At 37.5% G+C, this 17,650-nt stretch overlaps 1 protein-coding gene across 2 annotated transcripts in view; it reads right to left on the bottom strand.

Moving 5' to 3' along the window:
* NR5A2 (nuclear receptor subfamily 5 group A member 2) overlaps window positions 1-17,650 on the bottom strand; it is a 46,192-nt gene that overhangs the window by 11,274 nt on the left and 17,268 nt on the right. For both annotated transcript variants that reach the window (XM_053468936.1, XM_053468935.1), the window contains exons 4-6: window positions 16,431-17,077; window positions 2,856-2,975; window positions 673-820 (exon numbers count right to left, since the gene is read on the bottom strand). In XM_053468936.1, the coding sequence (XP_053324911.1) occupies window positions 673-820; window positions 2,856-2,975; window positions 16,431-17,077 (915 nt within the window). The remainder of the gene's footprint in view (window positions 1-672; window positions 821-2,855; window positions 2,976-16,430; window positions 17,078-17,650) is intronic.

Below are 17,650 nucleotides of genomic sequence, written 5' to 3' on the forward strand. Positions count from 1 at the left end.
TGAGTCACCTGCATTCAAGCAGGCATTTCAAACATAACATACTACTAGCAAAAGCACCAACTGGTAGTATACGATCACAGCAATGTAGAATGGAAGGAGTCAGTTCCAGACTGTGTGACCCTGAGAATCTGCTCTGAATTGGGGGCAAGACTATGAGACTCAAGGGTCAAAACCTGAGAGTTCCCAGGTATGCTAATATGAAGCATAATACCGACAAAACATACTTCATAGGTATGTTCCTGTCAGGCTGTTGACAAATAGCATTATAGAATTTGTTTTAGTTTTCATTGGTGCCAGACTGGCAATGACAAGCTGGTCCTGGGGCTTTATGGCTGATGGCCACCTGATGACATAAGAGAGGCCAATGGATTGATATGTGCAGCTGTACATTACGTGTTAATGCTAATGCACCATGAGAGTGGCAAATCTAGCCTTCAACCACACACTGCAGCACATGGTATACATGGGGTATCGAGTATGGGGTGCCGATGGCCAGTGGCCACTTGCTCGATGGGCTAGATGGTCAGTCTAGGCCTGGTTTTCTTACTATTCCATTTAGACCTTTGTTGCAAAAAAACATTTGATTAAATGACCTTTTTCCTGCTAGGTCAATATTCTCTGTATCTTTTATAAATAGGAATGAAAACAAGTGATAACACATACAGGACTTACCAAGACTGAATAGAACTAGGAATTTCAGACACACAAATTCTCTTAAGTCAAACTGAAGTGAGCGTAGTTTGGCCACCAATTCTTGTGCGTGACTCATTAGGTTGTTTAAAGTGGCGCCTGCCTGTGTGACAATTACAGAGTAATCCACCTGTAAGAGATACAAAGCATTGCTCGATTAGAGATACATTAAATCTATGCGTATTGCTGGCAATTCAACTAGTTAGAGGAAATAAAAATACATTTAACATAAATGACTTATATGACAAAAAGAAGCACAGTGTGGATATATAATATTTGTATTTGTTTTTATATTTTATCATTTTTCCCCAGTTCTGTGGTTTGTTGCACAACCTCCACCCTAGGATATTGAAGGGACCATTGTGGGTTAACCCATCAAACCACCAGCAATCAGTCCAGTTAATATCTGCTGCCCCAGCAAAATATTCCTGGTATGCGTTTCCCCTTCTCTCACCTGCCACTCAGCCAGACGAAGTCAGATGAATTTTTTATACATATTGATGGCTAATTTCCATAATTATTTGCACAAGCCTCTCCCGGCAGCACAGATGAGAGCTGCCTGGAGATGCTCTCACAATTAGCAATTAAAAATAAGGATCACTCTAATTAATAGTTTAATTTTATTTTTAAATGAAGCCAGTATCAAGCATGCAATGCGTATCTGTACATGTTGGTTGGAGATTACTTTAAAGGGGAAAACAACATTTTCTACTTTAGCATGGATCTTTGGTGGGAGTTAAGACAATATCTCAGAACTTCCGAAGGTAGGTGCCCCAGAACTCTCCTTCTCCTTCAGGAAGAAGAAGTGTCTTGGTTAACGACGCAGGACGAGGCCACACTGCCCTGGAGAACAAGTAATCAAGAGTATGGGAATTGCTCTCGAGTCTCGAACATGTGTATCTACATCTGCAGTATCATCAAATATCTACAATGTTTGAGGTAGCTGCTAATATTTTATTATGGTCACACCAGAGGACTCTTTGGAATGACCAAAGCATGGTGGCCCTTGATCTCTGAGTGTGGGGGCTGGTGTCACTTAAACCTGCCTACTTCACACTTGGTATTGAAAACCTTCCAGCCCTTAATAATCTCACTTGCCATTAGCTGACCCCCCGTTAGTCTGGTTCCCCATGCTCCTGTTTTTGGAGGGGCTGTTCTCTCCATTAAATTGCTCTTGTAAATGAGGCTTAGAATAAGCTTTTTGTTTTGCTTTACTTAATTCATAAACTATTGCTTTAACTTATCACACTGTTTCTTAAAATCCAAAGGGAGTGTTGTCTGTGCTTCGACTTCTTTATGTTACAATTCATTCATTATTAATGCCAGACCAAACTGTGCTAACTTGTTAACCCACTGATCATTCTCTTTCACCCTGGCATTGTAGAGGCATTGTAGAACAGTATTGTTTGGCACGGTCACTTCACGTTTCAATAGCACTGACCTCTTCCCCCATTTTCATTAAGTCATATTGAGTTCTGCCTGAGAAATGCAGGCATGAAAACAGGTGACAGGTTGAGTGTATTAGTGACAGCTGTGACAATGTGCACCTGTTTCAGTGCACTGAGCGGTCCAAGAATAGCAATGGGGAGAAGCTCTTATCGTAGATTGTAACTTAACTCTGATGCATGTGAGTGAGTGTGTGTGCACACAGGACAAGGGACGGTGCTAATCTGAGTTTAGGTGGATGTCTGCGTTTGTGCCGTTAGTGTATCAGCATCCACTTGTGCCTCTGACATTTACATCTGCTCTTTGGTGTTGGTAGCTGCATCAGTTAATGAGCCAGATTTCTTTTTTAGGCATTACTAAAGCAAAAATGATTTGCTTCACTGGCACATTTAGCTAAACATGAAATGTTTGCTTCACTGATGACCATCATTAAGCTGAACAATCTTTTGCAGTTAATGTGACGGACATGATGCTGCCCAGCTTCTTCACTTGTGCATAGGGGCGCAGATGTTCCCACTCCAAATTCCCCTAACACCTGGGGACTAGGAGGACTGATATATGTAGTAGCCTTTAATTTAATTATTTAATTATTTGAGAAATACTGAGCAACAGTACAAATGTAATCATTGTTTCAGAGGTAATGGATTAAATAATATAAATGATTTTATGAATAAGTTCATACATGAAACCTTTGCTTCCTGAAATAGTTAAAAAATTACCTGTTGACCGGTAACCAGAAGAATGGAACCTTCTTTCCCGTGTAGAACTTGCCGAAATATGTGATCCAGAATCAGCAGTTCACTCCAGCAATTTTGCAGCAGTTTCATCTGATCATCCACCTGAATAAAATAAAATTAGATTATTATAAATATTACCTATGTATTAACTGTAAGATCCCAGGTATAATTTAAACCTATGTACAATAAATGGTTGCATTAGAACTTAGATACGGGTGATGATATTTGGTATTTGCAAAACACGCTCTAATTTGAATGAAAATTAGAATTTTTTTTAATTATACACAAGGTTTTACAGTATTCATTGCGTTGTACTCTAAAATACATTGATACAATCAATACAGTATGAATTATAATTTAGGGTCAAAAAAAGGAATGAGGAAGACATCTAAATAAATACATTGGAAATATATATTTTTTTAATGTTCTATTTGGTATATTGTCTGGAAAATAGCAAGCTAAAGATCGGTTAAACCAGCTGTGCTGTCCTCTGGGAAAACTAGCTGCTATCCCAACAGCCCCTGAATACATATCTCTCATTAATTACAGGAGGTAGGCAGAATTATCTTGGCTCACCGAGATGTGACAATTCTCGGCACTGATGTTGTGCGCAAGAACAAAAGTCAGACAGGAGTCGTATTGTTAGAGGGGTGAGTGTTCCCAGGGGCAAAATCGTTAATGATTAAAGATATGTCCTGATTTCGCGAAAGAGCAAAAACTTCGGTAAACAAACGAGAAAAATGCAATGTCAAAATATCTGTTTTTCTATAATCAACAGAAATACATTAATCATGATTTCAAATGGACAATTCTTTACATGTACAGCGTATTCATTGTTAATAAAATAGTTAAAATCCATGCAATAAGGAAAAGTCTAAAATATAGGGTTTTGGAAAGCGTCCTTTAAGAAACATCTCTAACTCGCGATTTATCCGGATAAAAAGACATCCATTAAATAAGGAGACCTGAAACCTGGGCTCATAAAATTAAGCATAAGACTTCGATGTCCATGAATGGATGGAAAACGTTTATTTTAGAAGTAGATTTCTACATCTCACTATCTGGAACAATTAAATACGTTATGATACATTTGCTCCAGGCTCAAAAAGCTGTATTGCTTATTTTTTGGCCAGGATTTCAAATTCGATATAGCAGGGGCTTGTCATGGGATACAGCGTCGGATATTTAGGATAAAGCAGGGCTATACGGAGGATGTAACAGCAGAGGACTAAGTCTATAATCGATGATGTTGAAGGGACAGAGCAGGTTCTTCCTGTATATTACAAGGTTTCCTTCCTGTGCTACAGGATCACAGGAGAAGGAATTCTCGTGCTGACACATTGGCTGCCCTCAGATCCAGATCCACATTTACAGAGATGAACAGTAGGAAAAAGACGTTAAACTACGGACTATAAAAGTTACAAAGAAAGAGCCTGATACACTGTACTCAATGATGAGGAGTGTACTTTAAAATGTGAATTTGGGAAAAAGTCATGTGGGGAAAAACACATTGGGTGTCTGTCTTGCATCTTGCTTTTCTGCAGATATTCTCATAAATTGTCCCAAAGACTGGCCTTAATTTAGCCTTTTCAAAACAAAACTTGATTCACTGAAACTATATGTGGGTAACTACTGCAGAAAACACAAACATATATAGGGTAGATGGGCCAAACATGATCCACAAAATTCAACAACCAAAAGACGGTACCCTAGCCAGATCCCATCACTTCCAATTTACCTTTCTCTGTCTTACATTATGTCATATTTAAAATAATTATTTGCATCATTAGAACAGTTTGATGTGGCAGAGAACTGCACCGATCTGGAACCTAATTGGTTAAATCAATTTCCTGTGTAGAAGCAAGAAGACCTAATGCCGTTGACCTGCTTGATGGGGTAAAGGGTCAACTGCATAAAAAATCCTACAGAATTCATGCCATTTAGAAAAAAAAGAGGGAAAATAGTATCTTGTCCTGTTGGACTTTTGAACCTGTGAATGTTCTCGCGTTCGTTTTCACCATTTTGGAATTCCAAAAGACACTGAAGCAGCTATATGAGAACATTTATCCCAATTACTTGTAATTAAGGCAGGAAATGGCATGGCTACTTTGTTTATAATATTGATTTTTTTGGAATGCTGAGAAGGATTGCCTTTTTGAAGCACCAGATCTGTGGTGGCCGTGTTCTGACCCAGAGACTTCTTGCCATAACTCCCTGCTTCTTATTTCATGCCCAGCGAACCGAATCACAATAACCGCCAACATTAGGCCCACAATAGATCAGGGCACCCTGTCACCCAATCTCTCTTTTATGATGTTCAGGGTCAGAAATTTACCCACCCCATATCACACACACGCCAATCAATCCAGCAAGAGCTATACCAATGGATGTGAGATCAATAGCCTAAAACAAGGAAATTGATCTAAGCCCTATGCTAGAACTGAGAAAAAAGGTTTTCATCACTGTGACCTTTGACCTTCCATCCTCCCTGACAACCTCATTCCTAGAACTGAAAATTATAACTTTCTTAATACGACATATATAGATTTTTGGTTGTCTTATATTAAGCATCCTAAGGCATGCCTACAGGGCACATTTTAATTGCTGAATATCAGCATGGTTAACAATTCAAAATATAATTTGAATCAAGCAGAATTAAATTCAATTGCTATTCACTTTTGTTTTGTATCTGCGTACCAAAAAGATAACAAAACACAAAAAAAACAAATTGAAGATGCTCCAAAGCTTTCAATGCTTGAGGCTATGCAATGCCTTCGCTTATCATTTTTCCATTTGCCTGATATACAGTATATATATATACTGATTGTAATTAGGCAGGGTCAAATTTGTTTGCCATAATCTTAGCAGGGCAAACATATTGGCAAACCACTCAGTGGGTTCCTGGGCCCTGTAGGGAGAAAAAACGAGGAACACTCTGATGGACGGCTAATTGGGCTAACAGTAGCCTGGAAGTTGGGGTGCTGGGGAACTTTTAGGGATTCACAAACAGAAGAATTTATCACATGTTCAGGCAGACATGATACTGACTGGCAAAACAGAACCCATAATGACTTTATTTGCCATGTAGATATTTACTAGTTGTAAATACTAAAGATCTAGTATGCTTTTTATTTTAAACATACAACACAACCTGTGTTCTTGCATGCATTATGTTAATGATTTACTTTTAAAGCAGCATCAGATACTCCCTAAAGCCATTTGACGTACATGTTATGGTGCAAAAGTTTTAACCCTATGATGTTCACTCAAAGTCCTGTGTGGCTGAAAAAAGTCACAAATTTGCCGTAACAATCCTCCATACCGGACATATTTGAAGGTGATCCATTGTTCCAGCCTGGCCAAGGTCCCGTTCATTGAGAATGTTGGCAGCTTTACACGCGCAGTGGCCTGAAATGTCCAAGTGCGGCCATGCCGCTGGCATCAAACCGAGCAAGAATTGCTTTTAAGGGTGCTGTTCCACTTTGACAAAACCCTCTCTAATATTTTAGTCATATAAACCTTAGCAAGTCTATTATTATATTTTTCCCTAATAAGGGTTTATCGTATGAAAATAACACCATTTTTTAAGAAGCTTTTCTTGAATTTTTAATGACAACAAGCTGCTTCTGGATCACATGATAATTAAATGTTCCCAGCAAGTATAATGAATGAGACAACTTGATTATCGATTATAGATTTTTTTCATATATATTGCCTCTTCAAAGTATATTTATGAAAATAAATGACTCAATGTTGTACTATGTTTATATGGTTTGCTGGAGCCAGTGTAGCTTAAGGAGTTAAAGCAAAGAAATATGTTAATATGCTAATATTAGCTCTCCCCAAAAATATAATTCCTGGGGTAAAATGTATGAGAATGTGAATACTCAGAAGCTTTGAGAAGCCAGATCTTTCCTTGTTCACACCACTGTAATCCTTAATTATCCCCCCGGAATAAATTAGAAAAGCTTTTCTGTTAACCTCTAGATATATTTCCCTTATATATATTACTAATAAATTAAATCAGCTCAGATACTGACAGGCTGCTGCTTCTACAGCATGTCTAGGAACTAATTATAAGCGTCTCATGATCCAATCAATTATTCAGACAAATATTAGGTACCTATTATCTATATAAACAGCAGTTTAGGATTGTCTGGAAGCAAAACAGAAATTGAACTATAAAGCCCGTATTCTGTAAAGTGTGTCTATGAAAAAGACAGATTAAAAGCATTAAGGCAGTCTGTCGGAGAAAAGCGTAGCACAAAATGGTTTGGGGCCACTATGTATCCTCTTGAGAGGGTGCTCCTTCCTCGTGCTTCTACTGAAAACCTGAAATAAGGGTTTTGCAGAACATCCCACCGCAGAAGATGGCAGCACACCAGAATTCTCCAGGACAGGACCACCATCTGGTCGTTGCCCTGGCCCATGTCCCATTTACCAGACCAGGTGGCAATTCCAGATGCAAAATACATCTGTAAAAGAGTCCGATAAGGAGAATTCTACATACAGAAAGCGTTTAAAAGTGATCTTATTGCCATAGTGATTATGGTCCTACTGGATAATTCCAGAAGTTACAATATTTATAAGACCAGTTTTCAGACCTTGCTCTACAATCAGCTTTTATACACAACCCCCATAGCCTCCGATGTGGAATGCTCCTGTGTCTATGTTCAGAACATTAGTCTATGTATTGTGACCAAAGTCATAGAATTACACACTGACAATAACCTCTTCCTGACAATAGAAATTCCTGTCCCAGAATAACTGATCTGTTATGAGTAACCTCACAGTAATGTCCTGTACTAACTTGACTTAACTCATTATTGCCTCAAGAGGAAAAATTAATATACTCAGTTAAGATCAGTACACGTACCCATCTGGGTATATGGGGTTTAATGTGATGTCATACCACAACAGGATGTTACGTGTTGAACCTCGTCTTCGCCACCAGCCCAGCGGTTTCTGGGCATAAAGAGTGAAGAACGGCACTCAGGTGGCAACCCTAAGTGAGTGTATCCACCAAGAGGTATATTTAGAGAATCAAGGGGCTTTCTGAAGACTATTAATAGTTCAATTAACCCATTCATAAGAAGAACACTATGCTTTATTTACACAATTTAATTTAAAAACATTTTCTGCAGTTTATATATACCGTATATATATATATATATATATATATATACATACAGACATTATTGTGACATTTAGAGTTGTAGAACACTATTAAAAAAATCATACTCAGCAAAAATTCTGATCTTTATAGAAAAGGAAAATTAGGGAGGAAAAACGGCACAGAAAGATTTGGGGGCACACTCTCCCTCTTAAACAGGGACAAGTATGACCGTGGAACATAGGTGCATTCTACATACATTAATAAAATAAGCGTAATATAATAGCTACATGGGTAGATGGGGCTACTGATGCATAATATTTGAATATACAAAATATTTATACTAGACGGTATATGTTTCATGTTTGTGTAGTGAAATAAAGTCAGTAACCTTTTTCTAAGCATATATCTATGAGATTCCAGTTCTGCGTATATTTGTAATAGACACAGAATCAAGGGATGGTGGTCCCCTGCTGTTATCCAATGACACGGTCCTGACCCCTGCTTACTCAGGATTTAATTAAGGGTTCTTATTCAGAGCAGACGAAGAGACACTAATGAGTGTTTTTACAAAGCTAATTACATAAAGTCAGAGCACTGAGAACAGAATGATTAATATTAACTGAATCAGGTATCAGGTGGGGCATTCGCAGCATGTCCCTCATCCCCTGGCACATATATGTCTGACATTAATACTTTACAATGCTTTGCAGGCATCTCTGTGGAGACAGTAAGTTGGACAGAAGAATATTGTAATTTACAAGAGAAGTGAATTGTAATGTATTATCACTGACAGCAATTCATTATTATTAATAATTACACAGCTCATTCAGCGCTGTGCAAAATATTTAATTTACAGAAAAAGAAAAGGTTTCACGTGCTCTATGTGTAATAGAGTGCGTAGGTACAAGAAAACATTACCCCACTTTGCAATAAGGAAATTAATATTATGTATATAATTAATGATTACAATGTACTGCCTGATAAAATAATTACTATTACTATTATTACTATTATTCCTGAATTAAGTAAATATATAAAGATGTGCCAATGTGACTAAATAACACCTGAAAGCATTTTTCCTTATAAATTAGTATTAGTTTAAATAAAATAGATAACGGACCCTGAATGGGTGCCACTAAATGCCACCTCACACTCCTAAACCGTATCTATGTGCAATGACGCTTAAACCTGTTTTCTGTGGAAATGGGAACTAAACATGTATTTTTTTCTATTACAGTAAATAGGACAGCTCCTTATCTCCCTTTATAGATGTATCTATACATTGTTGGGTGTTATTGCAGTTATCAAATAAGTTCCAGCTAATAAGCGTGGAGCTAGATCACTATTACGATACATTCCTTGTAGTCACGATACTCTTTTTTACCAAAACCTAGTATCTGTCAGCTTCTGGGGTCATTGGTGTTTTCCCCAAGGCAGAGAATATTTGCCTTAGTAATAACCGGAACATCAACTTTTTTTTTTACTGTAACCAATAAGGATTAACCATATGTATCTGTTGGACTTTGAATCTATAAAGTTAGGAAAGTAAAGAATTCTAATGAGATTGCACACTTAACTATATTCTGTGATATACTAACAAGAACCGATTTAACCCGTCTTTAAAAATATTCATAAATATCTGTGCTTGTTATATATAAGAAACAGATTACACTGAAGTTGAATGTAGGCTATGTATAAAAAGGAATCATGGTACAAAGTTTAAAAAGAGGTCTTAGCACCATAACAACCAATAGAAACACTGAATTGGCTGATATGCCAATAATACCCCAGAAGGGGCTTTAGGTAGTAGCATAAAATCTTGAAATCAGAGTAGCCCAGGGAGGACTTAAAGGACATCAGAGAAGGAGCTGGGTTTCGAGAATTTTGTCTTGTGGGCCATAGTTCGTATGGTAGGATGTTGAACTGCAAGTCTTCGAGACCATTTCTTTAGTGTAATTACAACTGAGATTCCTTGTCTCATCGGGCCCTTCAACAGGTGTCATAACATCTGAACAAGGGACCTCTGTGTTCTTGAGAGCTTCTGGCTCAACATCCTGCTCTAGGGATGTTGGGCCACTAAATGGTAACCCCAACTTTTCAGGACTTCTATAGACTGCAACAGCAATATCCATTATTTTGTTTGAGGAAACCTTAAATCTGTAACATTTCAGTTCTCTTCCAATATACAGCCACATAGCTGGTTATTACACCAACTATAAGAGCCTGCTTTTATTGATCTAGAATGCCTACAATTGGCTAAATTGATTGTATGACTCATTATGACTACAAAGCAACAACAAGAGGAGACCACGCTATCCACAAATAAAAGGGATACCAACCACAAAAGTCAAGAATAAAGATCTTCTTGAGAAGGCTTGGGAAGCATTGCCCATCCTGCCACCTAAACTAGTGTGTAGTTTTTATGCCATCATGCGTGGCCAGCCAGATACTTTCTTTTACCATTATCCCTCTCACAACTACATAACAGTAAAAAGGTAAAAAGTACATATAGATATATATTGTTATATGATTTGCCCGTAAACATCAACGCTTTCACAAACCAAAAGGAAATTAACTATCAAAGATATAGATGGCGTAGAATATTAATATGATAGTATATGGTTTAAACCAATACCCCTTACAATAGTTTAAATATAATATAATAAGTGTTTTCTTTTTTTTTTTTGCTTGATTAACCCCTTAATGACAAAGCCCGTACATGTACGGGCTCAAAATGCATTGTTTTCAATGGGTTAAGGGACCACCCATTGTCCTTAAGGGGTTAAGCTACTCTGCCAGACTTTTGCAGTCCTTCACATAACTACAGGGCTCATCATATCACTGGTGCTGTAGATCCATATCTACTTACCAGCTAATTCTACTATTTTGCTTGAACCTGTGACCTGAACGGTTAAAGGAAAGCCATGGGAAACTTCGAGAGCTCAGCACAATTTTTATGAGTTGCAGGAAAGGGCAGCAGAGAAAATCTCACACTCCATAACGGATTGTGGACACAGGATCATCTATCAGGACAAAAGCGCAGCCACTTTCGGACGGCTCCGCTCAAATGAAATAATATATCTTTGAAAAGCAATGCCGGCTTTAAGATGGGGACCCATATATCAAGAGAGTGGATGCGCTCCAGGTCCATTAACACTTCACCTGGTATACCCTAGTCCTTCAGAGGACGACCCTGCCCTTGTCCTCTTATTTGTAGTTCATCTATCGAGGGGAGGCGAGCAGGAGATGCAGAAGATGGGGAGGGTTCTGAGATAATTCAAAAGCAATGGAGCAAGGAAGCTTGTGACAGGTCTAAGCTACTGGAGCTGTGACTATACAGAAGGATAACCTCTAATGGGGGAAGACAGCATCCAAGATCAGCAACGCATATACAAAACTGTCTTCTCCCAGATGGAAACATAATTCAAAATACTGGAATAGACTCTCAGCTGAGGTGGTAGGGATAGCAATATAAGAAAAATAGATCAGGAAGTTTGTAAGGACCTAGTAGTGTAGCACAGGTTATTTTAATCATGGGCCTTATTAGCCGTAATCTGTCAAAACGCATTTACTTACTAAATAATTCACACTTCATGGATTAATATGCAAATGATAGTAAAATGCGGGGAAGATTCTTTTTTATTAATACTGAATTTTCATTCATGATAAATATGCATTATAATGATAACTATGAAACAAACACTAAAGACAAGTAGGAGAGAAATAAGGGGTTAAAGTGAACATTGCTTCTGATTTTATTAAATCAACTAATAGCTACATATTTAGCGGAGCCACAATTTGATTAATTTGTGACCAAGTCCAGCTAAAAGACTAAATGAAAGTACCACTCACTAGGGTTGTGTGTTTGAGTGTGTTCTTGTTAATGGTATTTATTATATTTGCTAGTCAGTGTCTTGCATAGACTGCTAGAATTGAAGGTGCCACAAATGCTGTAGCTCAGCAATGCTATACGTACAGTTGATGCTTTAAAGATGAACAGCAAACAACCTATCACAAAATAGGTTGTGATGTATAGTTTACCCAGTGACGTGTGTGTCCCAGACTTTGACTAGCATGTCAAGGTCTCAGACTTAACAGGTAGTTTCTTATGGTTCTCCAATGCTGATCCTCAAAGGAACCCTCCAAGCAGGTGTTTTTAGTCTTAGAACATAGAAATATATCACTTAATTGAACATCTGATCAAAGCAAATGTATGGCTTGGCTCATACAGGTCTATCAGAATATATTTGAGATCTAAGGGTTAACCTAATTTGTCAACTAATGCTGTATGTAAATATATGTCATGGGGCATTTATCATAAAGCCCTTAAGGTCAAAATCCCCACAAAGCACAAACACTTTCGGCAGGTAAATCCTTTACCTGCTTAATGTACGATTTTGGATTAATTAGCTGGAGTTTGTGCATTCTGCCCTCATCCCCTTGATACATGGGGAACCACGCATGATGCGTCTTCTGTACATAAAATAATAGATAAAACCTATGGAGTAATTGGGCTGAAGTGATAGAAACCCCAGTGGGTGGTAGATAAACACCCACAGCCTCCCACCAAGAGTGGTAGAGGCTAATACAGAAGTTAAACATGCATGGCCTAGTCATAAACTGATCCTGACGACAAGATCAAAAACTGATTAACCCCTTCGCGACGGAGACGTACCAGGGACATCATTAGAGAACATGCCTGGAGGACCAATGACGCCCCCCATGTCACCACAATCTTGGCTATCGCGTGTGCACGGCTACTGCTGTCAATACTTAGATACTGTACACACTGGGAAAACCTTACATGGCTGAAATATGATGTCAGGACACAGTCCGCCATCATGCATATCAATGGGATTGTTATATTGGTTATAATAAGTTTGATAAATATATAAACAGAATAGTGTAATTAATTATGGACACATATACACAAATACGAAATACAGATGCAGGTAAACTCTAGATATTGAACTCGTGTACCGAACTATAGTACCGGTAATTGCTTCATTATTAACCAATACAAATGAAAAATGTTTTGTTTTGTTCCAAAACTTTGGATTCAACGTCATAATTCTCAGAGCAAGCAATTATCATTTGGTAACAGATTTGATAAAGACGATACGTTTTTTGGTTTGCGGAATTCTACTAAAGGACAAACTACTTAGGTCTCATCTTCAGGCATTTAATTCTTGAAAGCATTCATTTAATGCAATTCATCAGCCAATCAAGTTATCATCTGTACCAGATTTGCTCATTTTCTTTCCACGGCTAACGCAGTACAACTCTGTCCCAGTTAAATGAACGTTACGCCATGAAATTCCAATGTTGCCCCAGGCAGAACGATTTGAAGAAATTAGTTAAAGGGCACTACAAATGATCCAGCATGGGGCCATCTGCTGTCTAGGTGAATGCCCCTGGGACTGACCCCGTCAATATGTCACTGACATTAAAACACATTCAATCTAGGAGGTGACTGAACACTTAAATATGTCACCACTATTAGCACACATCAGATCAAGGAGGAACTTCACACTTACTCATGTCACCAGGCATTAGATCGGGGACAGGCCAACCACTTAAACGTGTTACTGGTGCACTTGGGGTCTTTGAGGAAAAGACTAAAGGAGAAAAGCATAAACTGGCGACTCCATAGGACGGTCTGAGTCTTTAAATATGTCATTAGTATTTTTGCCTCAGAGAAGCCATTAACCCTTTAAACCTCGGATTCTGTCAGAGTCATTAATACACTTTAAAACAACGGCACTGAATTGATGCCCACACCAATAATAATAATAAGCATTCCCGACACTTGTAGCTGCCCTTTTGAATGCTCCTTGTGATGGGAACACTAGCTTAAGAATATCTATTATGCTGCTTCTATATTTAACACTCCTTTTGTTCCTGCTTGGCTCATATTACTGGAAGTGCTAAATATATATATGGACGGGGGGCCAGAAAGCTTTATTCATTTATATTTCCTCTGTTTATAATCAGCCTAAGCAGATCCTCACTCTCCTGTTTGTAGGAGTTTGTATTTATTTAAGGGTAAAAACAACATTGAAATAGTTAATTTTTAGCTTTTTAGTCCAAAGAACGTATTTTATCTTAAGAAACTTCGAGATTTCTCTAGTTTTGATGTCATTATTTTCAGAGAAGGAGCAAGTGCTTAATAGAAGGCAAAATAACACATTTAAGGAACATTTTTTTAAATATTACCAAAGAATATTAAAGCCAAAAATACCTAAATCATTAGCCCCCGGACCTTTATTGTGGCTCTCTAGGCGACTAATACATTGTGAGTAGTGAAAATTTTGTGTTTTTAGAGAATATATGCATTTTTGAGTAACACAGTAAGGTTATTTTTATATTATTTGGAATATATTAAAATTGTGTTACTTTAAAGTGTTACTATATAGCAAGTAAGAGTTCAGTATTTTCCCTAAATGGTTCAAACCACACTAATAATAAAAAGGTAATAAAAAGTCTATAAATATTTTAAGATGTGTGATGTTAGTGGCACATTCAAGGAGTTAATCTTGCCAAAAAAAAATCACAAAATCCACAAGTTCACTTTTATTGTGAAAATATAAAAAAATACTTGAATGTGCGATAGTATTAAAAACAACCTGACATGCAGAGGCTTGTATCTGTTAGGGAAAAAATACACACATCGACACACAGCAGATCTTCACTGTCCAAGGCAAGTGGCTGGAAAATTACTGCTGTTTTTTAACAACTGGCAGGGAAGTTGTACAATTCAGTCGCTTGTACAATAGGCACACTGCTGCGTCTGCTCTGTGTTCTCGGTAATTGAAAGAACAGACCTGAACGCTCCTTTCATCAAGTCCGTTAGAAACATTTCCTGCTTTTATAACTTAAAAAAAAACTTTAAAAAAAAAAAAAAGATAATTCAAGCTACCTAATTATATGTGACGTGTTAGCCTAAATAATTAAACATCCTTTCAACGCCGCTGCGGAAAATCTTGACCCATGGGGTCACCAAAGTGTATTTTCAATAACTCCGATGAGTTTATAAGTGTACTTTGGAAGAATGAGTCAAGGTGTAATTTGGGTTATGGAAACTAAAGGCACAGTTTGAGGTTGGACCTAATTTCAATGCTGTGACCTATGTGCTGGGACAGTGTAGTCTTGTTTGATGTACGCAGGGTAAAGTCACACTTTGAAGCTTGAGCTTGCTAAATCTGAGCAGGTAATATCTACATGTCTCAAAAACACCTTATCTATTCCCTTTATTGGTGCCTTTTAAAGATTTTTATGCAATATTATTTTGTTTTTTATTTGTTTATTCATGCTGATTCAAACATACATGTTTTTAAAGTCCCCCCCCATATTTCTTCACCTTTGTAAATCATTTTAAGATTGGTTGTATCATTTGCAATCGGAAACAGATAAAAAGTGCTCCATCAAGGGGAGTGCACATGGAAAAATAAATATTTTGTCTTTGAAAATGAAATATGGTGTTCTCTATAGTAATTAAATGTACTATTGAAGAACAGAGTGTTTTGTACATTATGGGTAAGCTGGTGTGAACTAGAAGCAAATAAATAGACCTCTTCCATGTCTGCACCCTTGCATGAGATAAGCCTATGGCTATCCTGAATACAAAAAAGATCAAGGACCAATTAAGGTAAGTTTTTACACCAAGAATAATAGTCTAGTTAGATGGGCCGAATGGTTCTGATCTGCCATCACATTTATGTTTTTGTAGGTTTACTCACGATGACCCTGGTATTTGCAGAGTAAGTCTGGCTCACCTCGTAGATAGACTAGACAATGAGGACAGGAGCTAGACTTGGCTTGACTTGCCTACCTGAAGTTTTGTATCTCACTTTTCCAATAAAGTTTGTTTATCCGCTGGCCTGCTGTCATGTGATATTTGGTTGATATTCCGTACTGAAACACCACAATGAGTTTACTGTTTATGGCAGGACCAATTAAATCCTGTTGATGCGAATCTAGTCCCTATATATCGTGATTAGGCAGACGGTCTATCTGAGAAGCTAATACTGAGACATTCCATTGTTCCCCACAAAGCTGTATGATAAGAAAGCAGTATTTGGGTCTAGTGAATTTGGATAAGATAAAATAACTAAATTAGATTTGCGTTGCAAATACATGGTTGGCACAAACATTATATTATATGAAAAATCTAACTTGTTTAACAGATAACATAATATTTTTAAAGTTTAAAAGTCATATTACCATTTTTATACTGGTACTATGACTTTTAAACTTTAAAAATATTATGTCAGATATCCTGACCTACAATACATACAGCTAGTAGTAAATGTTATACCAAAAAATGGTTTAACCCATATAAGCATATATTCTGCCGCATCACATTCTTAGAGGTATAAATGTTTTATCGGAAAACAGAAATGCAATAATATGAACAAGCTCTTGTGAGTTGTCTGTCCTACCTTAAGTTCTCTGAAGAAGATGCTACTCCTTGCCCATTCAACAATGGAAAACAGCGTTTGGTCGGCCATTTTGCACATGAGTCCAAATGTATTGAGTTTATCGTGTTTGCTTCTGTTGGCCTGCTCCTGCTGTAAATAAGACATGATCTTCCCTTGGACCTGGGGCTCATCTGGTTCACATTTCAACAGTTCCACAATAAGGTGCGGGATGTTTGAAGGAGAACTTGACTGATAACTGTCCATGTAGGAGTATCCCATGATGGACTCCGGGGAACTAGTATAAGGATCTGGGTACTCTGATTTAATTGCACGACTGGGGAAATGCCCATAGGTCTGATACCCCTGTAGGCTACCATGAGGTGGCATTGCCATGCTGATAGGTGAAGTTACGAAGGGGCTTCTGTCATAGTCTGATGGGGGCAGGGCAGCATGGTTTAGAGGTAGACCCTTGGAGGCTGAGTGGATGTTTTGAATAGCAGATGAAATGGTTAGGTCCGTGGGAATAGCTTGGATGACCTGACTCATTGCTTCTAATTTGAGTCCATTTGCTCTAATTAAAGCCTTTTTCTGCTGCTTGAGAGCACGATCCCTCTTGTACATTGGCCCAAACTTGTTTCGGCCTCCACGCATCCGATCTGCCCGTACGGCTGTGGAGCAAAGAAACATCTAAAATTAGAGTTGTCTCTAGAGTTTGTATTCCTTAAAGAACTTATATTGTAAAAATATTATTAAACGTCATTCCAAAAACTGTATTTCTGATATTTCAAAATCATTATTTGCATAATGATATATATAAAAGCCTATTAAAAATAGTTTTAACTAACATTGACACCTATGATTTCATGCTATTACATCTATGATGTTATGATGAACGGGAAAAAAAATGTTTATTCAAATGTTCATAAATTCAATTTAGGCATTTTGGTACACAGCATTAAGAATAGGAACCGAAGTAATTCTAAAAAGTAACGTGTTACAGTATTTTAATATAGCTTCAACGGTTTCCGTTTTTAATATTTTACAATTACCATATACAATCTCAAAAATACCTTTTTTTAAGATTTTATTTTTAAATTAACTGGTACAAAAATATCTTCCTAATTCATAAATTATTCTGCTACATTCTGGCTTGTGAAGCAGTATAGTTCAAGGGATATATATGTACTGTATATATGTATGCATACACCACTATTCTGTCTACTTGGCATTTTAACAGAAGA

The sequence above is a fragment of the Spea bombifrons genome, chromosome 6 (genome assembly GCF_027358695.1).
Source record: "Spea bombifrons isolate aSpeBom1 chromosome 6, aSpeBom1.2.pri, whole genome shotgun sequence".
In the NCBI taxonomy this organism is placed as follows: Eukaryota; Metazoa; Chordata; class Amphibia; order Anura; family Pelobatidae; genus Spea; species Spea bombifrons.